The 25,371-nt window shown below is 37.5% G+C and overlaps 1 protein-coding gene across 1 annotated transcript; it reads left to right on the top strand.

Moving 5' to 3' along the window:
• Window positions 1-11,486: 11,486 nt before the first annotated feature.
• On the top strand, window positions 11,487-21,738 carry LOC133731553 (uncharacterized). The gene is made up of 8 exons (XM_062158919.1): window positions 11,487-11,713; window positions 14,264-14,368; window positions 14,459-15,115; window positions 19,462-19,541; window positions 19,789-20,220; window positions 20,298-20,378; window positions 20,525-20,619; window positions 21,315-21,738. Exons 1-8 carry the CDS (start codon window positions 11,707-11,709, stop codon window positions 21,382-21,384), a joined length of 1,527 nt encoding a protein of 508 aa, XP_062014903.1. The 5' UTR covers window positions 11,487-11,706; the 3' UTR covers window positions 21,385-21,738.
• Window positions 21,739-25,371: the final 3,633 nt, after the last annotated feature.

The following is a 25,371-nucleotide window of genomic DNA, read 5'->3' as shown; positions in this document are numbered from 1 at the left end:
TCCCTAATCTTTCCAAATATATTATTGCTGATTTTCCCAAGATTTTATCTGATTTTTCTCTTAATTTTCGGCCAAAATAATCTTGAGTGAAAATAGGAATGAATCTGGACTTGTTTTGGACCTTTTCTCCCTTAAATCTTTCCATGGGTTTATCCTTAACATCCTCCCCTTGATTTTCTCTTGATTTCCACATTAAAATTGCTGATTTTATTCTCTAATTTCAGCCAACATATCTTGAGGGAATTAAGGAACGAATCTGGACTTGTTTTGAGCCTTTTCTTGTTGCACAATCCCTTGAAACTCTCCCTTGATTTTCTCAACGTAATCTCCTTGATTTCCACATTATCTCCATCATTTCCCATGCAAAAATCAGATTTAATCTCCCATAATATCTTCAAGCCATGTAATCTCCTAATGCCTTCAGGTCTCCTAGCCTCATCAGGATTCCTGCGTTGACTAGGATTCCTAGTTGGACCAGGAAAACTCCATTTCTTCATTTCAGCTCATTTCCTTGTCATTTATTCCAATGTACCTAGAAAATAGAAACTTTTATTAAAATTACTAAAAATAGAAACTTTCTAAAGATGGAAACTTTCCTAATCAAGACGGATTTATTTAAGGAAATAACTAAGTAAATATGAGGAAATAACAGTTAAAACGTCGCATTAAAATGCTCCTATCAAAATGCATATGACATTGAATCCCACCAATCAATCATTCAACCCCACAGCAACAAAAAAACTGAATAAGTAATTACTGAATAATCAATCAGAAAAAGGATAAGCAATTACCGAAATCTGTGAATCTTTTCCTGCAATTCTCTGCTGCCTTCATCAATTACCATTCCTGCAATTATTTCCCCATGTGTCATTCCCCAAACATCCAAGAAGAACATCAACCAAATCAATGAATCATAAATGAAAGCTTACATTGACGGAGGTCGAAGACGGGGTTGCATCAACCAAATCGCAGATGGCTAACAGCCCAACACAAATTGAAGACGCGATGTCTCTGGGTTCCAGACTTTGAGGGCGATCGTCTGGGTTTTGATCGTCTTGCTCGTCTGGGTTGGAGAATGGAGACGCACTGACACAGAGAGTGAGCGTTAGAGAGAACGCGATGTTTTTAGGGCTTTGATCGAATGGATAGGACTATAGGAGTTAGTCTGATCGGATTTGGAAAGTCAACTTGGCGCCTGATCACATGAGAAGGGGTTTATTTTACAGAAATAAGCTCGGCCCATTATCCACTTATACACTGACATCTGTGTTTCGGTTCTAAAGGGGTTTTAAAAACAAGAACCGGAACCGAACCGAGAAGACTTCATCAGGGACCGAACCGAGAAAAATGTAAATACATATGCCGTAAAACCGAACCGAACCGGGTTTTTCGGTGCGGTTCGGTGCTGTTCCTTCAGTTTTACGGTTCTCCAGGCCAGCCCTACAATATATAGAAACAAAACAGGCTAGAATAAGGTTGGTGGGGCTAAGGATTAATTATGTGGAAGGGAGTGGGTGGGTATGGGAAAGAGAATATTAGGTAAGGGATGGTGGGATAGTAAAGGAACTGGAGGAGGAATTGGATTTAGTTAATGAGGGGTAGAGCAAGACTAAGGAAGGTTAAGGTAATGAAATGATCACTGATGGTAGTGAAGGTTTTCAGCACACGGTATGACCAGGGAGACTCTCTCTCAAGGAACTTTTTAGCTCACAATTAGTGATAACGCTAAAAGCAAACGCATAATTTAACCCTGAAAATGTCATCGTTAGTACATAGTAAATTGGGATCGATCTAATCCGGGGATTGAGGGTACACCTGTCAATAAAAATACAAGGATAATTATTTACAAAAATAAAACAAAGTATAAACATATTTACGAAAAAGGGGGGTTTTTGTTTTGGTTTCCGAAAATTAAACTAAGTAAACAAGACAAATAAAACATATAAACATAAATAAAAGGATGGAATGAGAGAAACAAAGATCAAAACCGAAATTATAATCAAATTCGATTCAACCCTAATATTATTCATCTAAGTCATGAGAAAGGAGTTGATCATGTGAAACGTTAGAAAGCAAACGATTTCCCATATTTTACTTTTCAATGCTAATTAATCTAAGTGAAAGCACAAAGACTAATCCTATCAAACATGCATTCAAGCTCTAGAAAGCTAGACAATCATAACATGTTAGACGCATAAAACACATAGAAAGGCTATCAACTCAAGTGTGCAACTTAGTATGAAAAAGTCCACCTAATTGCAATCCTCTTCAATTAAATTCGGTTTTTGCACAAAACCTTTACTACTTTTTATTCAAGTTTACACAAAAAAAAAGTTGATTCATGTTCTTAAACCTAGCATCATTCATATAAAAACCCTAAGTGTTTCGAACCACACAAGATTGAAATACGAAAGATATCTATTAAGCAAATTTAATCAAACAATTCTCACAAAAGCAACCAAGAATTACAATATAAGAGTCGAAATTCTCATTCAATTAAATAAATTTCTGAATCAAAAACCTTGTTCAAACATAAATGTTAACTAGAACAACTTCTAACGAAATCAAACAAGGGGAATCAAAAGTGATTACAAGAAAGAAGGTTGAATTACACCGTGAATGGAGATGGTGATGAAGAACTCAAATGATGAACTAATGAAACTCGAAAGCAAGCTTCAAACTTCACGGCTTCAAGGTGGAATGGGAGAGGTGCTCACGGCTTCTTCTTGCTTCTTCCTCCCTTGCTTGAAATCGCAGAAGATGAACTAGAGAATGGAGAGAGCTTTCGCGTATAAAGTAATTTCTGAATTAGTTGGCACACTTTTGACGTCTTGGGGAGAGATATATATAGGGAGCGGCAATACTTGGTCTCCAAGCCGTGATATTCTTTTTGTTTTCCATGGAATTAATTTAATAATTCCACATAGCTTCCACCAATGAAAAATTGCCAAGTAGGCCTTAGTGTGTCATCCAACCAATCACAAAACTCCAATATGATTCCCTAATATATTCTTGCCGAAATTGCATGAATATATTCTGATTTTTTTCTCTTTTATTTAGGCCAAAATACCTTTAGGGAATATAGGAATGAATCTAGACGCCTTTTGAGCCGTTTCTTGATGTCCACACTTCTTCTTTCCTTAAAACTCTCCCTAGAAAATCTCTTGGCTTAATCTTTTATTTTCTTCTTGATTTACACGCCAACTTCTCTCTTCTCCTTGATATTTCACGGCAAAGCCTCTCTACGGTTTACTCTTTGCGTCACAAACCCTAATTCCATGGGCTTTTATGGGCCTTGATCCATTTTGCCGAAAGTCCAAGTCAATTCATAGAGTTCTTGGGCTTTGTTGCATCAACTTCAAGCCTTGTCACCCTCCAACGTCATGACACTTCATTTTTCCATTTCCTTTTCATGGTTGCGTTGGAAACTTGCTTGGTAAGCTCTCCTCCTTTTCGCAGGGTTTCCTGGTTGGAACAGGAAAGCTTATTTCTTCATTTCTGCTTAATTATGTGGCCCTTTGTGTCTCATTTTTGCTCCCCTTAACGTTTGCAAGCTCCTTTTTCCTTTCGTGAGTTCATTTCCACTTTTTAGCTCCGAGGTCCTGAAAATAGAAACTGTTAATGAAAAATAGAAACTTTCCTAAAATGAAAAACGGAAACTTTCCTAAACTAAAATGGGAAACTTTCTAAAAATGAAAAATAGAAACTACAAAATAGAAACTTTCTACAAATAGGAACTTTCCCAATCGAAGAATGGAAACTTTCTACAAATAGGAACTTTCCCAATCGAAGAATGTAAACTTTCCTAAACAGAGTTTTATTAAGGAAATAACGCAGGAAATGTAGGGAGATAACAGTTAAAACGTCGCATTAAAATGCTCCTATCAAATTCCCCCACACTTAGCTTTTGCTAGTCCCTTAAAAAATCACATAAAGACACACACTAAGACTCAACGAAAATTTAAAGACTCTACAAATATAATGACTCTATTGCCCTTCAACATTTTGTCTCAGCAATCTCTTACTCTCACAACACCAAGATTAGCACTCAACCAAGAATCAATGTTTAAGCATTCGAGAGTTAATTAAAACACATAATCCACACATGCACAAGTAGGACTTGGTTGTAACAATGGTGATGGGTTAAGCTCAGCATAATTCAGACAAGTATGATTCACATCCTCACAAGGTATATCCACTATTTCTTCTCTCAGAATTCAAGGCAATGCTTAAAAGCTTATTCACTCATGTATATGTGAAAGATAAACAAAGTAGATCACATATATAGAAACGAAAGCACATATATTTTTTCTTTTAAAGATCTCATGAAAGATACCAACTGCTTGCACGAATGGACTGCCATAGGTTCAACTCTTGTAACTCATCTCCACATCAAGGGCTGTCCCATCTTAAGGATCAAGAAGGTCTTCTCAAAGGTTGTAATGGGGTCAGGGCTCAAGGTTTAAAGAAACGAAAGATAAGGATTTCAACAAAGTGTCCTAAAAACCTAGCAGAGCTCATGTAAATGTAGAGAGACAATTTTCGAAATCCACCAAGCTTTATAACGTCAAGTATCCCCAAAGGCTCATAAAAGGGCCAAGTGTTATCATGTTGGGCCCAATCTTCATTGTAACTTCCTTTGAACTCTAGTGAAATGGACAAAGACCAAATTTTCTGTAGTGGGCCTTCAATTCAAAGCAAACTCCAAAATCACTAAGTATGGGGAACTAAAATCCATAAACATATATTTTTCTTTCTTTTCATTTTAGCCGTACACATTTTTTCTTTCTTTTCATTTTTTTCTCATGGCTTTCTCATAATTTTTCTTTTCATGGACTTTGTTTTCATGGACAAGTCTACCCCCACACTTGAACTTTCACCTCTTCTCAATCTTCATCCTTAGCGCCAAAACCATGTAGTATGTCTCAAAAGATAGCTCCACTAAGTTCTTAGAACAAATGGTAAGGTTGTAACTATACTAAGGTTCATGGTTAAGGATTTTTAAGGGTGATGAACGAAAAAGGCTTAATGTAGGCTCAAAGGGGCTTATCTAGGGGAGTCCCACGACGGGCACAAATGGGGACACAAGTTAATTTGGCAATGGTGGTAATTCCTAGGGTGCCTCTATCCTTTCCAGAATCAGGGTCATGTATTGATATAACGTCTCAACAAGCACAAGAGTGAATTCTAGCATTCTCTAGTCCATTAAACTTAATCTATGGCAAGCAATCAATCAAGATGAAAGAATAATGAGATCATCAAAACATCCCCAAGAAATTAAGAATATATATTTTTCATTTTCACTCTAAGAAAAAGGGAACATGGCTCAAATATCTCACATGGGCTTTATGAATCAAAACTCATCTTAACATGCTCATATTCTGTACCAAGGTCACGAGATCCATATCCACTACTCATGCACACATTTTTCATATATCTCAATTAACCAAAGAATACCATGTTAAAATCATCTCAATATTGTGATCCTCTTTTAGCCATAATTTCAGAGATATAGAATCATCTTAGACAGTTGAAGGGGCATCCTATGACTCAAAACAAAAACAAAAGCAACGAAATTTTTTTTTTTTTTTTTTTGACATGTTTTGATTTTTTTGTATTTTTCAATATATGACTCAAGATGATATAAATCCCTTCCCCCACACTTAAATATTGCATTGTCCTCAATGTAATCAAGCAATAGCATGCAATGAAACACTTAAGCATAAAGAGATGTAATTTACGAAAATAAAGACTAAAAGAAAAACAAAAGATACAAAATAAAAGAAATAGGGAAGAAGGAGCAAATCTGCGTTGAAGGCTCCTCCACAGCTACTTCTGAATTGGGTTGCCTCCCAAGCAGCGCTTAATGTTTATAGTCTTTCAGCCTAGACTTGTACCTCCATTTAATCCTCTGGTTGTGGGGCGTTTGGAGGGGTACAGCCTCCAAATCATGTTCCACAAACGCATCGTAATAGGGCTTCAGGCGGTGGCAATTCACTTTGAACTCGTTACCTGTCTGTTCACTCTTTATCTGTATAGCTCCATGAGAGAACACATTAGTAATAATGAAAGGCCCAATCCAACGAGAACGAAGCTTACCTGGGAAGAGTTTGAGACGAGAATGGAAGAGAAGAACTTTTTGGCCCACAACAAAAATCTTTCCACGAATCATCTTATCATGGAAGGCTTTCGTTTTCTCCTTGTATATCCTTGCACTTTTGAATGCATCATTCCTAATCTCCTCTAACTCTTGCAATTGCAATTTCCTGTGAAGCCCAGCTTCATCAAGATCCATGTTAAACTGCTTCACAGCCCACCAGGCTTTGTGCTCTAACTCCACAGGTAAATGGCAAGGCTTGCCATACACAATACGATATGGGGACATTCCAATGGGAGTCTTGTACGCAGTTCTATAAGCCCACAAAGCGTCCTCCAAGCGTAGAGACCAATCCTTCCTGTTTGGGTTCACAGTCTTCTCCAATATCCTCTTGATCTCACGATTAGAGACCTCAGCTTGCCCACTAGTTTGGGGGTGATAAGGTGTAGAAACCTTATGTGTAACGTCATACTTTCTCAACAAGGCCTCAATTGTCCTATTGCAGAAGTGAGATCCACCATCACTAATAAGGACTCCAGGCATTCCAAACCTGCTAAAGATGTTAGACTTGATAAAATCTGCAACAACCTTAGAGTCATTAGTTCTAGTGGCCTTTGCTTCCACCCATTTGGAAACATAGTCCACTGCAAGTAAGATATAGAGAAACCCATAAGATGAAGGGAACGATCCCATGAAATCTATACCCCAGACATCAAATATTTCAACAGTTATTATATTAGACAATGGCATTTGATCTCTAGGACCTAGATTTCCGGTTCTCTGGCACCTATCACAAGTTAAACAAAAGGTATATGCATCCTTAAATAACGTTGGCCAAAAGAACCCAGACTCTAGCACCTTAAAAGCAGTTTTCTTGGACCCAAAGTGACCCCCACATGCTTTAGAATGGCAAAAAGAAAGTATGGCATTTTGTTCATGTTCAGGTATGAACCTCCTAATCAATTGATCAGAACAATATTTCCAAAGGTAAGGTTCATCCCAAACATATTGTTTAACAATTTTCTTAAGCCTATCTCTATGAGCACGTGACATGGTATCAGAAATTTTTTTAGAAACAATGTAATTCACAATATCTGCATACCATGGTTCACTTACCTGGAGTCCAAAGAGTTGCTCATCTGGAAAAGTCTCCATCAAAGGGAGAGGGTCCTCTTCGTGCACCAAACGGCTCAAGTGGTCAGCTACCACATTCTCACTACCCTTCTTGTCCTTGAACTCCAAATCGAACTCTTGTAGGAGGAGGACCCATCTAATAAGCCTTGGTTTCGCCTCTTTCTTGGTCATCAAGTACTTTAGAGCTGCATGGTCAGTATAGATAATCACTTTAGTACCAAGTAAGTAAGAACGAAATTTTTCAAGTGCAAAAACAACTGCAAGTAACTCTTTTTCAGTAGTTGAATAATTCAATTGTGCATCATTAAGAGTTCTTGAGGCGTAGTAGATGGCATAGGGTTTCTTGTCCTTCCGTTGCCCTAAAACAGCTCCAACTGCATAGTCAGAGGTGTCACACATCAATTCAAAGGGCAAGGACCAATCTGGAGGTAACATGATTGGGGCAGACGTCAAAAGCTCCTTAAGCCTGTCAAAAGCTTCTTGACACTCCTTGTCAAAAGTAAACGTCACATCCTTCTGGAGTAAGCGGCATAGGGGTCTTGATACCTTTGAAAAGTCTTGGATAAACCTCCTGTAGAACCCTGCATGACCAAGAAAAGAGCGAATCTCTCTCACAGAAGTGGGAGAGGGTAAGTAACGCACAAGGTCTACCTTAGCTTTATCAACCTCTATACCCCTAGCAGAGACAATATGTCCTAGAACTATCCCTTGTCTAACCATAAAATGGCATTTTTCCCAATTTAATACAAGGTTAGTTTCCATGCAACGTTGAAGAATTACTTCCAGATTATTAAGACAATCATCAAATTTTTTTCCGAAAACAGAAAAATCATCCATGAATACCTCTATGATTTTCTCAATATAATCTGAAAAAATACTTACCATACACCTCTGAAAGGTACCTGGTGCGTTGCAAAGTCCAAAAGACATACGACGATAAGCAAACGTCCCAAAGGGGCAGGTGAACGTCTTCTTCTCTTGATCCTCATTGGCTATGGCAATCTGATTGTAGCCTGAGTATCCATCCAAGAAGCAGTAATAATCATGTCCAGCTAGGCGCTCAAGCATCTGATCAATGAATGGAAGAGGAAAGTGATCTTTCCTTGTGGTTGCATTGAGCTTCCTATAATCAATACAGACTCTGTGGCCTGTGACTGTCCTCTGGGGTACCAACTCGTTCTCAGCATTTTTCACAACAGTTACCCCAGACTTCTTGGGCACAACCTGAACTGGGGACACCCATTTAGAGTCTGAAATGGGGTAGATTACCCCACAATCTAGGAGTTTGATAACCTCCTTCTTCACAACTTCCATCATTGGAGGGTTGAGACGACGTTGAGCCTCTCTAGTGGGTTTAGACCCCTCCTCAAGAAGTATCCTATGGACGCAAGTTGTAGGGCTAATTCCCTTGATATCCGCCAATGTCCACCCTATAGCATGCCAACCAATGAATTTTCCTGTTCTCCAATTTACTACCCCACCAAAACTTTGCACACATTTGATGAAGAGATGCACAAAATCCTTTTAGAAGTAGAAAGCAGCTCATTAAATAAGAGGGTAAAGCTTGATGACCGCTCTTAAGGTTTTGTAGTGATCAATCTCAAGTTTCTCCAATTTACATAATAGACTCTAACTAATAAGCATTACATGTTGACTTAGAATAATTACGTCGATAGCCACATAATTATAGTATTTATAATATATATATATATATATATTAGAGAGAGAGAGAGAGTCATTGAAGATTAGTGGATGGTGCTGTTGGCAGAGGTGGTCGTGGCCATTGCAAGAGATAGATGAAAAAGAGAATGTGTAATGAGTAAAAAAGAATATGAGTAAGATTGGAATTTGAATATATGAAAGAAGGTCGAAATAACAAATAAGAAGATCTTACTACAGAAAATTACACACAAGTGTTATTTTGAAACTTAAATTAGCCATAAGGCCACCAAAGTTTTCTTGTACATAAGGCCACTTGTCTCTCCAAATTATCCCTCCCTGACAATTTTACTCTTCATGAAAAAAAAACTAACTCCATTGATCAATCTTTCGCCAAAACGTTAAGAGATTCATTCTCTCTCTCGTCTCTTTCTCTCTCGCCGACGAGAAAACCTTTTCTCACCATCGTGCTCGGCTCCGAAAATCGCCTGGAGGACCTCTCTCTCTGTTGCTGATTCCATCTCCATCACCGTTCTCAGTCGAAGCCGGAGTATATTCTCACCTTCTCCGCGCATGAGGACAACGTCACCGGAAAATGGCTCATCGAGGTCCTTAAATCCACCGCCTCTAACACCAATCCAGCTATCTCACGATCCCGCCGCGCAAGGCGAGAAGGATGAAGATGAAGCTGATCTGATCGGTGTCTTCGATATCGCCGCGTCGTTCAACTCCGGCAACCTTATGCTCCTTATAGAGATACGAGATTGTCGGTGTCCTCTAATTCAGCCTGAGCCGATTCCAGAATGGTCTCCGACTAATTGCCTGCTCTTTTTCTTTTCTTCTTGGAAATCGGCTCCGGCCACCGGGCAAGAGGTCCTCCAGGCGATTTCCGAGTCCTCTGAGAAGATCCTGCACGTGTGAGGACGTACGTGAACAAATTGGCGCGGCTTTGGTTAGTCGGAGTCATGGATTTTTAGCAGGCTCTGACGGCGGCTGCCGCCAATGGAGTAGAGGTCGCCGACGAGCACATTAGGGAGGGCGTGGCTGCTATGGTTGTGGAGACTTTGTTCCCGGGTCACTCCAACCCATACAGTACAATCTCGACTCGGGTAACTTCGGCTGCATTTGGAATTGATCGGTCTATGTTTTCGTTGTGCTAAGTTTTTGGTTTTCTTATAGATTTGTGGTTTGAATCATGAATTGTTATTGTTTTTGGAGAAGGTAAAAACTCCTGTATTGTTATTTGTCATTCAATTTGATAGCTTTGGTTTGATTTGTGTAATTACTATAGATTTTATAGTTGTTTTGATTTCTGAGTAGCTTTTGTATTGTTTTGAGTTATGGTAATGAAATTGGATCTTAATTTTATGCTTCATTGTTCAATTTTGATGTTATGGTATCTATGTTTCTGATGGTGTTTTATTCTGGTTTGTGTTTTTGTTTTTGTGGTTGAATTCTGGCAATATTTGCCTTGCACTTGCATCATTTCAGAAAGAGAGCAAGTGAAGCGGTTTTCAATGTTGGTGAGAGTAGGTATCGGTTTTGGTGAAAGTAACGTTTTGTTGTTGGTGAGAAGAGTTTTTTATGTTGATGAGAATATATTTTGTTGTTGGTGATAGTAACTTTTGGTGGTGATGATTGTAGCTTTTTGTGATGGTGATAGTAGTTTTTGATGTTGGTGAGAGTAGTTTTTGTCGGTGGTGAAAGTAGTTTTTTGCGGTGGTGATAGTAGCTTTTTGCGTTGATGAGAGCAGCTTTGGTTGATAGTAAGAGTAGTTTTTTATACAAGAGTAGCTCTCTAATGTTAGTGAGAGTAGCTCGTTGGTGTTGGTGACGGTAACTTTTGTTGTTGGTGAGAGTAGTTTTTGGTGTTGGTGAGAGTAGTTTTCTGGTGTTGGTGAAAGTAGCATTTGTTGCTGGTGACAGTAGTTTTTGGTATTTGTGACAGTAACTTTTGTTGGTGGGGATAATAACTTTTCGTTTTGGGAGCATAGGTTTTTTGGTAAGGAGTAGGTTTTGTTATCTCGTTGGAGGTTGTCAGAAATCTCACCAGAGTAGATTTTGTTGCTAGTGACAGTAGCTTTTGTGACCTCGCCGGAGGTTACCGGAAACCTCATCAGAGTAGTTTTTGTTGTTAGCCACAGTAGCTTTTGGTGCTAGTGATAGTACCTTTTGTGGTCGCGCGGAGTTCGCCGGAGACCCGCTGGAGTTGACCGGAGACCTCACCAGAGAGGAGAGAGAATGATTGTTGACTTTTTACTCTAGTGACATTTATGTAAATATGTTAGGTTTTTAATATCCAAAATATAAAACCCTTTTTAATCTAGTGGCCTTATGAGGGAAAAAAAACTAGTTGCTGACCTTATGACTAAAAAAACATTCAAAGATGCACTTATATGTAATAAACTCATCTTACTATAACCATCCTTAAGCCAAGTTATGCCCATGATTTATTAATATACAAAAAAAAAAAAACATTTTTATAGAAAAAGATAACATAAGAAGAAGAGTCATTAACCAAAAAACATTTGTATAGATACATATTCTGGATTTATTTAAACAAAAAATAAAAACCCGTGAAAGTTTTATTTATTTTGGTTGGAAATTGTATTTGGACGAACAAGAACAAGCGAAGACAAAACAACATTAAAGAGAGAGAGAAGGAAAAAAAAATTGAATCTTTTGGTCATCTCTGAAATCAGAATTGAATTGGGTCATGCAGACGCGATTATCTGGGCAAGCTGGTCGAGGAATGGCTATCGCAGTTTAGGCCGAGGATACAAGTCAATCACCGGAGAAAATCCCTCCCTCACACCATGGAAGGTATTCTCGCTTTTCTTCTATCCGATTTATCGTAATTTTCAGATAGTGGGTTTTCTATTTCCTCATCGATAATTGTGAATTTCGTGCGCATCGGATTGTTGGGATTTTGATTTGCATCCCCGGATTTCGAATATTGGGTGGTTGGTTTCGGGGAAACACTGGGGTTTTTGCTGAGTACCAATGCTATGCTATTAGAGTGTAATGTATTCTCATGATTCATTTGCTTAGGCTTCCTACATTTTCTATTATTTATACACACTAAGGTTTCGGCCTTAGGGTTTACTTTTTAAATTTATATATTAATTGGCACAGAGATTATATAGTGGAGATTTTAGGCAATGCTTGAATGAACGAAATTTCCAATAAATTCTTTGGTTTTCTTCTCCTTCCGTGTGTCTCGTCTCGTCTCCGCTAGCAAATCTCATCTGTTTCCCATGATTCAGATGGCAATTTGTTTCAAACACAGAAATACAACCAGTTTGGGGGTTTAGATACTATACTATATCATAAAGTGAGGTAAGGGTGGATAGTATCACGTAAATTTTTCTAGAAAATAGTAGTTACTCATTTGTAAGTTTTGAGGCATTTTGAAATGGATGGGTGGCGATATTAACTGTTTTGATGGTAATAAAAAAACAGTCACAAGGAAAAAGCTTGTGGTTGCTGTAAGGCATGCAACTACCACCAACATACGTTCATAAACCAGCCTTACAACATGGGCACAGTTGACTAATAGGCTTGTACCCCTTGAAGGGACTTCTTCAAGACTGTATTTTATAAGTGTGCCCGTCCTTAAGAGTCTGGCCCTGCTATTTTTGTAAATTGGGTATGCTTTGAATATACAAAAGTATGCAGTATATACTTCTTTGTATGTTTGTGCAATTATGAGTTCAATGTGTTTAGTTAACCATTTTAGCTGTGACCTTCACAAAAGTTGCAGAGTTGGAAGGTGCAGCCTTTCGATAATCATGCTCATTTCTCTTATTACAAGGGATCATTTTCTAACTTTCCAATTTGTGTATTTATAACTGACTTGGTGACTGATTTTGCAAATTTTCTTTTCTTTTGGAGAGGTTCAGTTAATCTAGGATATGGAATATTTTATTAAAGAGTCCTGCAACCTAGTTGGGAAGGAATTGCATACTCTTCCCACCATTTTATATTATCATTTAGAAGATCAATACAAACAACTAGCTTATGACCTATTGTCGCCAAAGAAGTGTGTGGATACCCACAGTTTTGGTAATACTAATGAAGAAAGTTATCCATGAGAGGATTATTGTTAGAATAACTGTCAGGAGTTCTGGAATCTATATTTGGATCGCTTTTGAATGGTTGGCACTCCTGAGTATTGGATGGTCGCAACTTTTAATTCCCCTCATGGCACCCTCATTTTTCTCCTTTTACCAAGTCTGTGGTGGTGGACAAAACTAAATTCTTTTCGAGTCTTCCTTTATACTGTTATTTCCTAATCTTCGGTGTTATCCTGGGAGTCTGTTTTTTGGACTGTAAGATCTGGTTTCGTCTTAAAAATAAACAAACACATAAAAAGGAAAAAGACAAAAGAGTTATAGGTTCTCCTTCGTAATGTGGTTATAAGCTTTTCATTAGTTTTCTTCTATCCCTAATGTGAGGTTTCTAGGAGGTATGTAAGTGATAGAGAAATGATACAATTTGACATCATGCATTAATGATGTTGTTTGTGTTCTGACAATAGAGTTAGGGCTGTCCAGGGTTCTGTGTTTTTTTTTTTTTTTGCATGTCCTTTCTTTCGTTGTTAGAAAATCCAACCATAACCTTTGGTCCTATAGTTTATTTGGAAAGCTGGGTTACCACCAAAGTTTAGTTTCTTGTCTGGCTGGTCCTTATAAGTTTATTTGGGAAATTACCATGCATCATGTGCTCTTTGCGGCTCTATTTGAGCGGTGTGGTGTAGAATGAACTAGAGAATTTTTTCAAATACTTGCTTTACGTCACATCTACTGACTATCACTTCCAAGGAGAAGCAGTAGGGAACTCAAAAGAACAAAATGACTATCATGTTGACTATTGTAATTCAAACTATGTTGGTGTTATAACATGATTCCATTGTTATACGCTAGTAGATGGACAGACGTCTACTTCTGAACTGCAGGGGAAGTGTCTTTGGATGTTGATGGACTTGTCATCTATAGAATTTTCCCCAATGTTGAGGGTATCATCGAATGTGCACATAAATGATCCTTTAAATAACATAGCAGTAGAAATTGTCTCAATAATGATTAATCCAACCATAATTTATAACATTGAGTATCAGTTATTTTTGGAATGATCAATATTTTAAACCTTGGGCTTAACCTAAAACTGTGGTTTTGTCTATTCCTATTTTGGTTCATGTACATATTATTTGCCATCAAATGCCACAAAACTATTAGTTGTTTGACATTTAAATGGGATATTATATCCGTACCTGTTAGCTGATTGTGTAGCAAATATGTCTTCATGTGCTTTATGTACTATTATTTCATTTTGTGACTAGTATAGCTCTTTGATTTTGTGGTTGATGTGCAGAGTCAAATGATGTTCATTCAGAGGAGAATAAAACTTCCTTTGATAATAAGAAAAGAGTACTCAAGACACCAGCCCAGCTTATGGCTTTGGAGAAATTTTATAATGGTGAGAACCCTTTCTTTTCATATTCCTATTAACCTTGCTCAGTTTTCAATCTTCATAATTCTCAAGGAAAAGTATATTGACTTTTTGCAGAGCATAAGTATCCTACAGAGGAAATGAAATCACAACTCGCTGAGGAGTTGGGATTGTCAGAAAAGCAGATATCTGGATGGTTTTGCCACAGAAGGTTAAAAGACAAAAGATTGTCTAGAGATGAAACATATGCTAATGGACGGCAAGATCGTTCAAGTGGTGTTATTCAGGATCGCGCTAGTGGACTTGGGCAAGACTCATGTGGTAGCACTAAACATGGAGAGTACAGGTACGTTGATCCTAGGGAGGTTGAAAGTCGGAGGCTTTCTGGGTATGATTTCCCACCCGCAGATCTCACTCGTGAGCATCGGATTCATTATACAGAAAGAGTTAGCATGGATAATACATCTTCAGAAAGTAGCTCATCTTTACAAGATAGGTTTCTTACTCAAACTGAAGATCCATATGATATGGAAACATCTAGATACGTAACGGATAATGGGGTCTTTTCACCCTTAAATACGAAGGGCGCAGAAAACATGGGATATAAGCCCTCAGGGTATTTGAAAGTCAAAGGCGAAATAGAAAATGCTGCTATTACAGCTGTTAAGAGGCAACTTGGGAGGCATTTTCGGGAGGATGGTCCTCCATTAGGAGTAGAATTTGATCCACTTCCTCCTGGTGCATTTGAATCCCCGATTATGGATCCAGTGCAAGGTGAGTCATAAATATTTTCTGATTTCCCTGATTACTGTATCAGATCTTGTTGCTCAAGTATTTTACTACAAAATTTGTTTATCTGCTGTGTGCATGGATAATGTAGATATTGCCAATTTGAGTAAAAGCATTGAAACAAGACTTTTAAAGTGCATGACATGTTATTACACTTTAATGACGATTATGCAAGCTATTGTATATGGAAGGCTGATGTTTATAGTCTTGCCTCTTGGCTTGGCATTCTGCAAAGCTACGGAAATATTAACTTCAAGCATGTCTTGCATTGTGGAATTAGAAGGCAGTGAATAGTTAGTTAGTCAGCTTCTAAGTTTCTCTGCTTTGTTTTCTTTTCATTCTCATACAGTACGCTCCTTGTGTGGATTTCTGGTTCACATTTGTAATTTTTCTCAGTTTGTTTCAACAGAGCCTTCAAGTGAATTCGATGTTTTATGTTATAAGCTCCTGCCAGATGAATTCATGTAAAACTTGGGCTTTTGGAAGTGTGATTAACATATACTAGCCCTCTAACAAGGGCTTGAGTTCTGAATTAAATCTTAGCACATGGGTAGTTGGGAGGAAATTGGAATAATTGCAGGAAGAGTCAGAGTTTACTTAGAGGAGAGATTTGTGCCTCTAGACCAAATGGTCATGGGCACTGGCATTTAGTGTGTGTTTGTAAATTCTACATAATAAACAAAATTTTCCTCATAGGATAAGGTGTGTTGAGTTTTTGGAAAGGAAAAGGTGTGTGTTTGTATACGAGGAATAGTTTTTGGAAAGGAAAAAGTGTGTGTTTGTATACGAGGAATAGTTTTTGGAAAGGAAAAAGTGTCGATACAGAGGGAATCATGTTTCTATCATTGTGTGTGGCTCTACTAGATACAGATACCTGCCATTTGCAGATTATATAGTTCCAAAATGAGCAGAGCTGGTTTAATTTGTTTCACTGACTACGTTTGTGCCTTGTCTGGGTTAAGATTTTCTTTGGCCAATGAATGAGTCATTCAGAACCGTAGACACATGGTAGCAAGAACATACAACCCAACTACACAACTTCTAAATTTCTTTGCCCAATGAATGAGTCATTAGCAAGTCAAATTACTTTCAGTGGACTCCTGGTTCACTCTTTTTACTTCTCTAAGTCTTTAACGAAGTTTTTTCTGATGGAGAAAAACAGAACTAATAGAAATGTTCTTTATCGGGCATAAGCTTGGAATAGAGCAATGTGGAGAGCGTATAAGTTCTATGGGCTATGGGGTAGGATGGTGGAACTTGTGCCTATGAAGTATATGGGTGTACCTTTTGGCCCATGGTGAAACACAGATCAAGAACTGTGTGTCAACAGGCGATTAAACCTGTAAGGTGCAGCAGAAGTTGAGTAGCGGGATCTCTTTTGGGTGCACAGCCAGCCAACCATGATCTTCTAAGAAGGGTGTCGGGCTCCCAAAGATGGAAATATGAGGACCTGACATGTGGGATATGGCTGTTGAAAAGGTACAAATAAGATTGCACAATTGGAAGGCTACTCTTTCGAAAGAGGCAAATTGACCAGTCTACTTATGGAAGCATGCCTACTATTTTAGTAATTGTTCAGAATTCCGTATGAAGAGTGGCTGACAAATTGGAAAATCTGGAAATAAACTTTCGTGGGCTGATGTAGAGGAAGACAGAACAGAGCATTTTTAGTGCCTCGTGATTCAAATAAAGAGTTGAGTTGTCTGGAGGTAGATAGTCTATTGTAAGAAGCAAGAGATTTTGAAGCTTTTCTTGTTTAGTGGCTTTGGAGATGCCATTTGTAAAGAGCCCTTGGGGACCTGCTGTAATTGGAATAGATGTGGATCAATGGAAATGGTCGGGAAGCAAAAATAGTTGAAGGCTTCAAGCGGAAGTCTGGAGAGATGTATCCCAGTTCTGGGGGTAGGCAATCCAATTGTAAACAGCAAAGCTTTTTAACCTTTCTGTATGGCTTTGGAACTTCCTTTCGGGATGAAGACCTTGTGGCATGCTGTAATTTGGAATAAATATGAACCAATGAAAATGGGTGGCAGAATTTTGAGTGTTCAAATTGAAGTCCATAGAGAGACATATCCCGAGGCTTTGAATCTTCTGTGTGATGTCAGTTGATCGTAGAATTGATGGCTGGAGACTTAGGGACAGTTCCGGAGGAGTATAAATCTTGATGAATTTGTTCCATGGACTTTGTAATTTGTCGAGGTATCACAATTCTACCAATGCTAGCTTTGTTGACCCTTCTTTTTTCCCATAAGTTGGGATTTTGGTTTTGGCAGGAATATAAATGATGCTTGTAATGGGGGAACTATCTTCGATGTCATGTTTTCTGGAAATCCTTGCTTCCATCCTGCTACAGGAGAATGCAAGAAGATGGAGGCTAGAATCTTTCAGGTGTTTTTTGTGTAATTCTGAGTTCTGTCTGGGTGTTTTTCTGAGTGAGGATTCTGATTCGCTACATTTGTACCCTCTGGTATGATCTTGGAAGCAGTCCTGCCTAATGTTAGGGCCCATCCTTGGATCATCGTGCATGAAACTGTAAGATCATGTGATACAATCTAAACAGGTAATAATGTTGTCTTTTGCCTCATGGGTGCATAATGCCGTAGGTGGGCGCAGGAGCGGCGGCCAATATTGGTCATGTGTTTCTATGTTGATCAATTGCTTTATGTCCGGTGGAAGTTGCTTAGTGCAAGGCTAATGTGATTTGGGTGGTTCCATTGTGCTGTGCTTTTCTTTCTATTTGTAATGGGTTCTGGTATGTTAGTAAGGCTATGTTTTTCAGGGGATCCATGATGCTAGTTGTGTTTTGGTTAATTTGAATGGAGAGGAACAAAAGGTTTTCTGAAGATCAATATTAGCTTGGGGCAGACGATCTTTGGGGAAGAGTAGATTCAGACCTCCTTCTGGGCTTTGATCTCTTCAGAATTTTAAGATCTTTCTGTTTCTTCTGTTCTTCTACATTGGTCTGTATGTTGATCAGGTTTGATTATTTGTCTTTATAGGATGAAACTAGTTGGGATTGGTTATATAGATGGCTTTTATCAACAGTTGGATCTTTCTTATGTTCTATTACATTAGGAGTTAGGATGGTTAGTGGAATCATGAACTTTGTATTTCTTTTAGACTTGCAAATACAAATAGGTTTTACTGAAGATAATTAAAACTCTCTCTCTCTCACGTTGTATTTTTTTTTTTTTTCTAATTATTAATACATTTTGAAGTTCACGTTGCCTTCACTTCATCTCTCCTGGCATTGCACATTTACCCATTTTCTAGGTAGTATGCTTTTGTAGAACACTAGTTTTACAAGTGAGTTGTCGCTCCTCTGTTATAAACCTATGGTCACTGATGTCTAGGTCTTCTTTTACGGCTTAGCAATGGCTACTGTCGACGAGTTGAGGTGGCTTGATGCAAAGTAGAATTAAATAAGGATATTACTTTAATACTATGGTAAGTTAGGGGGATTGGTGTTTATTTAACCTAGGGTTATCAGGAATTATATTGTTCTAGCTCTTAGAACTATCTTTGCTCCACTTTAAGAATTCGCTTCTGTTTGTAATGCTGTCTCCGTTTGATTTTAACCGAATGAGTGTCGTTTATGGTATAAAATCCAGTTAGCCCCGGTAAAGCCCCCAGACGGCGGATTTTTTTTTATTTTTTATTTTAAACGAGGTCCTCTGTAACGCGACATAAAGACTTTTTTTTTTTTTAATGAAATTTCATAAACCAAAATTAAAACTAAACTAAAATATGTCAAGTTAGGGAAGGTCAATCTTTGTCATGGAAATATGATGTCACAGACAATTTTTTCTATACAAAGAATGGAATGGGGAAAGGAGCTTGGATTTGGGTGAAGGGATGGAGGAGCATTAAGAAAATAATAATAATAATAATAATTATAAAGAAAAGAAAAAGAAAAAGAAAACCAATTTGCTCTAATTTTATTATCGCATCAGTCTCTTTTGCTATAATTCTCATTTTTGCACCAAACCCTACTCAGGATTTCTCGTCTTATACATGGTGGTTACAGAGCTGCTCATTAGTTCCCTTAGAACTGTTCTGTAGTAAGTCTCAGGCTGAGTATGGTTTACTTTTATTCACATTCTTCAGTATATCTTCATATGAAGTTTGAGTGAACTAGGTGGAGGTGACTAGCACAATATCTTGAGTACCCAATCAGAGTAACCCAAATCTAAACCACTTGAACTCGGAAAAGAAAAGGATCATCATTTGAATATGTGTGCATGTATATCGTACATATAATATACACATGTTTAGATGTATTATGTGTTGTACAGTAGACTTATACTCTGTTTTGTTCAATGCTATTGCAGAACCATCAATTGGTGGGGATGCTGCTGGTCTTGATTCCCCTGACACATCTGGAGTAAAAAGGCAACCAAGTCCAAGCACTGTAAGTGGACAGACATATTTGTGTAATATTTTGGCGTATCTAGTGGGGGAACACTGTATGATTTAAAATATTATGGTTGTTTCTGAGATGTAACAAGTACGTGGGAGAGCTAATTTACTTGTTGATTTTTTTTTTTTTTTACCTGGAATCTTTAAATGAAATGCATATTAAGTTATTAACACTCTTGACATTGTTGAGGTCTCCCTTCCCTCTTGTGATATGCTTTCCTCCTTTGATGGCCTTGCAGAGATATGAAGTATATAATTCCAAGTTGAGTTCCCAGGGTTTGTATATGCACCAGGAAAATCGTGGTATAATGCATGGGGTTGATATGGTGGAGAGGAAATCTCGCAAGCAATTGAGGCAAAAGTCCACTTATCTTAAAGATATCAATTCTTCTGCTGGCAAAAACTCTTCCTTGGATATGTATGATGCATTTCCTGGAGGAATGTCTGCTTATAATGGCAATAGGAAGAACAGAATGAGCTCTAAGCATGGCCACCGTGGTAGGAAAATCATTAGTGAGACAACAGAGCCATGGTCAAATGAGTCCGATAAAGTTTGTAGTCCCAACATTGGCCAAAGAAGCGATTACTTTAAGTCAAAGGCTTTAAATTCTGTAGTTAAGCATTCCGAAACTCATGACACAGAGAGAGGACTATTTACGATGATCCCACGGGTACTCCTCTTTGCCGTATAACTATGATATATAAAGTCCTTGGCTTGTGACTATTTTCTAATATCTACTTCTGCCAGGAGGAGAAAGTTGATGGAGAATGTAAGGCAGTCAAAGATTATCACAATCCACTTAGAGCAACGATGACAGATGAAGTGGCGGTGAGTTTGAATTTTGGTGGGGCAATGTTTATATCTCAATGCATATGCAAGGCACACTTACCTACTAATAGATTTCCGTATACCATTACTTGTTTATGTACGGAGGTTTTTGCTTTTTACTGACAGCCTTTTTCCTTTTGATGAAGGTTGGAAAACAAGGCAGAGTTAATTTCCCTCACCAAGACTATGCAACAAGTGTGCCGTTTTCTCAAATTCCAGAGCGTAAAAATCAGATTAAAGGGTAATCTGTCATCCTATGAATTGCATTTCTGCATATACTTGTGTACCTGTTTTTCCGTAAAGTTATGTCCTTTTCTTTTTCCTTTGTATTTTCTTTTCTTTCTTCTTAAAAAGTGGCTTTATATTTTTCTATTGACTTGTTCAGTTTAAGTATGCAAAAGGGCCATATTTCCCCATAACATATATAAGCAATGTCACCTGTTATAAGTCTAGCTACTGATTTTGAAGTATCAATGTTATAGAAAGATGTCATAGATGGACACGCTAATATTAGGAATAAATTAGAGGTATTTTGTACTTTTTTAACATCAAACAACCTCTTTACAGGGCTTTTGACTTTGATGAGTTGATCTTATGCCCCTTGGTTTTCGTATAAAGGGATTTGTCACTTATTAGAATATTCATCAACCACTTTTTAAAAGCTTTTACACAAATTTAGATTTTTGTTTCTTTGGACAATTACACGAAGTTAGATGCATGAGAGAGGAATGGTGTCCCACGTCCTCAGTACTGTGTCAGCTTAATATAATTCTTATTGTCTTTTAATTGTAATTCCTTTTGAGGATTAAATTGAGCAGAGCATCACTTATTATGGTGTGAGCATCCTTTGTTTTTTTATATTTTTTAGGTGCAAATGTTCTGCATCCTGCATCAATATACATTGATTCAATTCTGACTCCGTTGTGCATATATTAGAACTGCCATGGAGATGCCATCTAGCTTCAGTGAGGATGAGACTGCAGAAACAAACTCTTCGGTTGATTGAGGATCCCGCATTTAAAGGATGACTGGCTTGGAGGGCTTCACAAGTCTATAGAGATGTACAGTTGAATAGATGTATTAATTTTAAGTACATCGGAAATGCTTTATGTGGCAATATTCAATAATTACCGGTTTGTTTTGCCCATCTGGTTGATCATCTGTTAATATGTGTAGCAATATATTTTTTGCTTCAATTTTTATTTGATTCAAGAGAAGATAAAAGAGACGACAGTTCAATTGTAAGTCTGATCTGTCTGGATCTGCGAAGGGTAGGGTATTAAAATCAAAGCTGATCCAAGTTTCAACAATGTTATTGTTTTTTGGTTGTTAAATGTACTGCAACTAAATTTTTCTTTGCTTTGATTTTGTAATTGGAGGCGATTTATCACCTACTCTTTTTTTTCTTTTGTCTTTTTCTTTTTCTTTTTCGTTTACAGAAGAAAACAAGAGGCTACAAACAACTAGACCTAAAGAGTCAAACTACATGGCAGATAAGCTCTTAAAAGCAAAGAATGATGCCAAAGGGATATGTCGATTATGGCCAAGGCCTGTCAAGGAGTTTGCGAAATTTGATTCCCTCAAAATGTGCAAAAGAACAACGAACTTGAGGCTGTTTGTAAGGATTCGAGTCTCCTTCAACTTGAATATGTTGAAATCCCTTGTCAGTAGCAAGTAGCATAGTTACTTATATACCTCTTAAATTTAGCTGTAATTTCAATTTACACTTCAAATTTACAATTGTGGAAATCTCATGAACTTGGCAAAAATTGTTAATTTACACCCATCTTCATTAAACTCAACTCTTTCTATCCAAATGTGAGGCACATGCCCTGCACATAAGGGGTAATATGGTTCATTTCGTTATATTTACTTTAATTAATGACAAATATACATAAGAAAAAAAATTGGGCCTTCTCTTAGGGCCAAAGCAAATTAGATAGGAATTTAACACAAAGTCAGAATATGCCTCTATTGTCTCAAAAGAGAAAATCAGATGCTGCCTCTTTTTATGCTCAACCACTGAACCATCAAAGTTTTTTCTGAACCATCAAAGTTAAGTTAACAAAGTCACTTGTTAAAATTAAAATTCAACTTCACTTATCAAAGTTTATCGATGAGAAGAGATTAGTTGTCACTCATTATTCTCGTATATATATTATCTAAGATTCAATGGGGTCTTTGGAGGTAATGGCTTCTAGCTGCATATGCAAAGTGATTGCAAGGGAAACGTCTAATCTGTTATATATAGTAAAAAGTATGCAATAAATTGTAAAACACCATCAATATTCGTCTCCAGGGATTTCATCAACACAAAATAATAATAATAATAATAATTCATAGGTGGTGAACCAATAAGGCAAGGTTTCACTCATGATATAGTAATGTTGGAATTGCAATTTTGTTGGATGGCTTAATACTTTTAGATTACATCCTTCTCAGAAGGGCTTAACAATCTTTGTTGCATCATTACGTTTTTTTTTTAAATTTAATTTCTGGCATGCAAAAGATAATCTTACTTTCAAACAAAGGCAGGCTCAGACCAAAAAAAAAAAAAAAAAAAAAAAAAAAAAAACAAAGGCAGGCTACTATTCAAATTCTTCACGTTGCTGCTGATCGCAAGACAATGCAATATTGGCATTCAAATTCCAAGTCTACTACACCCTCTTTTATGGCATTAGACCTCGGAGGTCTTCTTCATGCAATTTCTCAAGGCCATCAGCATATCTTCTTAGTTGGATGGTTATCGAAGCTTCTATCGACATTTTCGATGGTAAAGCTGCCACTCTTTGGAGGATTAAATTTTTAGTCAAAGACATTGCTACCTGCTGCACTTCGGTTTCTTTTTTCTATGTGCATCAAGAAGTTAACTTCGTTGCAGATGTCGTCACATCCATAAGAAAATATAATATTCTTCATGGGATCATTTATTACCTCTTAATGCTGCTATGTCTGCTTTTCATTTCAATCAGATATGGGAACCGATCGTTTTAAAACTTTTAAGTTGTAATTTAATTTTTATAATAACAAGTGAAAAATTATTATGTGAATCTAGTCATTTATAGGTACAAGGCAATATTCCATGGTCGCATTATATGTAGTAGGAAACCTTGCGTATGACCAAGGCTAAAACATATTCAAGGAACGTGGGATGTCTTCCTTCGTTAAATTTTTTTCTCTTTTCTTGACCAGAAGTCGATGCTTCACTTAATTGCCAATCAGTTCAAGAAAAAGAAAAAAGAGAAAGAGAAAAAAAAAACATGATTCAGTGCCTTGCTGTCGAGGACCACCAAATTTAGATTTGGCGAGTCCAAATCTTGAAAAAGCATAACGACTTGCGTGCTGCTAACACTGATAGAACGAACTCCTAAACAAGGGATCGATGGATGCAGGAATGAGACATGACCTCTATAAGGAATGTTGCATCATGGATTGATAACCACAACATCCCACTAACGCAATGCATGAGACTATCTCAATCGAAAGGTGAAGTTAGGACCACTTGAGAAAGGAACCGGTTGTTAAGAGACTTTTGTAAAAGGTGCACTTACCAAATCCCATGGTCATGTTGGTATCAATCAACAAGCAAGCGTGGAATTGACAAGGGCATCATCATGCGTGAACCTCTGTCAAGGATTTTTTTTTTTCTTCTTCTTAGGGTTACAAACATTAGAAACCAGATGCATGCCTTGAAATCTTACAATAATAATACATGAAATCTAATTTGGAAAGCGGATCAACTAAAACACTATATATTGTGGCTTATTACAACCATATTCCTTCTTCTTGCTGGCCATCGCCTGAAGTTATTGATTTGTTTGAGTCCTTAAAGTGTTGAGAGCATCATCTTTAGCAATACTATATACTTTTAATTCAAATGTTAGCCAAAATGACTAAATAATTATTATTATTATTGGCTGGGGACTTTTAAAATATGTCCCATCAGTTCTCTCTATTTAGTTACTTTTCAAATTTTTATCATTTTCCATTAAAGAAAAAATATACACACAACACTTAAAATGAATGTTTATGAGCCTTTAGTAATAACAACACTGAAAAACCAATGAGAAAATATGGATGAGGGAACTCTATTAATCTACCAAGGATCTGTCTATCTGGTGACTCATGGCAAGGATAAGAGTTTTTCTATAATTTTAAGGTCACCAATTTTTTTTTTCCCTTTAAAATTTTAGGCAAGAATGAACAAAAAGGCTAGGAAGCCTATTTTATATATATATATATATATATATATATATATATATATATATATATATATATATATATATAGGGGAAGGTTCTGAAGAGGACGTCCGCAACCCAGAAAAAGTGCGGACGTCCCTCTTTCGGGCTCGATCAAGCTTCGACGGCGGCGTTTCTGTTGCCGGACGGAACCAGCACTACAAAAAAAAATTGCATTTGCCACGGCGCCCCCCCCCCCCCCCCCCCCCCCCCCGTCGCGAAAAGCTATTTTGCCGTCGCAAAAAAGCATTGGCGACCGCTCTACGACGGCAATGCTTCTGACGCAAATGGTGGTGTCGCCAATACTTATAGCCACGGCAAAATGCCGTCGCATACCACTTTTGCGACGGCAAAGAGATTTGCGACACTTATTCTGCAACGGTTTTGTGCTACCCCTAATGCCATCGCCATTACAAAAATTACTACGGCAACCTTCCGTCGCTGCGTAATTAATTTTTTTACAATTATATTATCTCCCTCCAAAAATTTTTCCCGCCAATTCTTTTCCCACCAATTTTTCAACAGCAAATTTTGCTACGGTCTCGTTGCCGTAGCTTCGGTGTGGTGTTTATATATAGAAATATATTCTTGGCTACGGCAATTAACCGATGCTATTAGTCAACCAGCAATTTTTTTTTTTAACCAAACCTGTATTTTTGCAACATTCAAATATGGGATAAAAATACCAATATACAACACATATTGTTCATTAACTCATCTATTTCATTGCAATGTAATTAAGTTGTTGCACTGT

The sequence above is a fragment of the Rosa rugosa genome, chromosome 2, assembly GCF_958449725.1.
Source record: "Rosa rugosa chromosome 2, drRosRugo1.1, whole genome shotgun sequence".
NCBI lineage: Eukaryota > Viridiplantae > Streptophyta > Magnoliopsida > Rosales > Rosaceae > Rosa > Rosa rugosa.
Note: the sequence above shows the minus strand (reverse complement) of the source record. Positions and strands in the feature narration are given on the sequence as shown.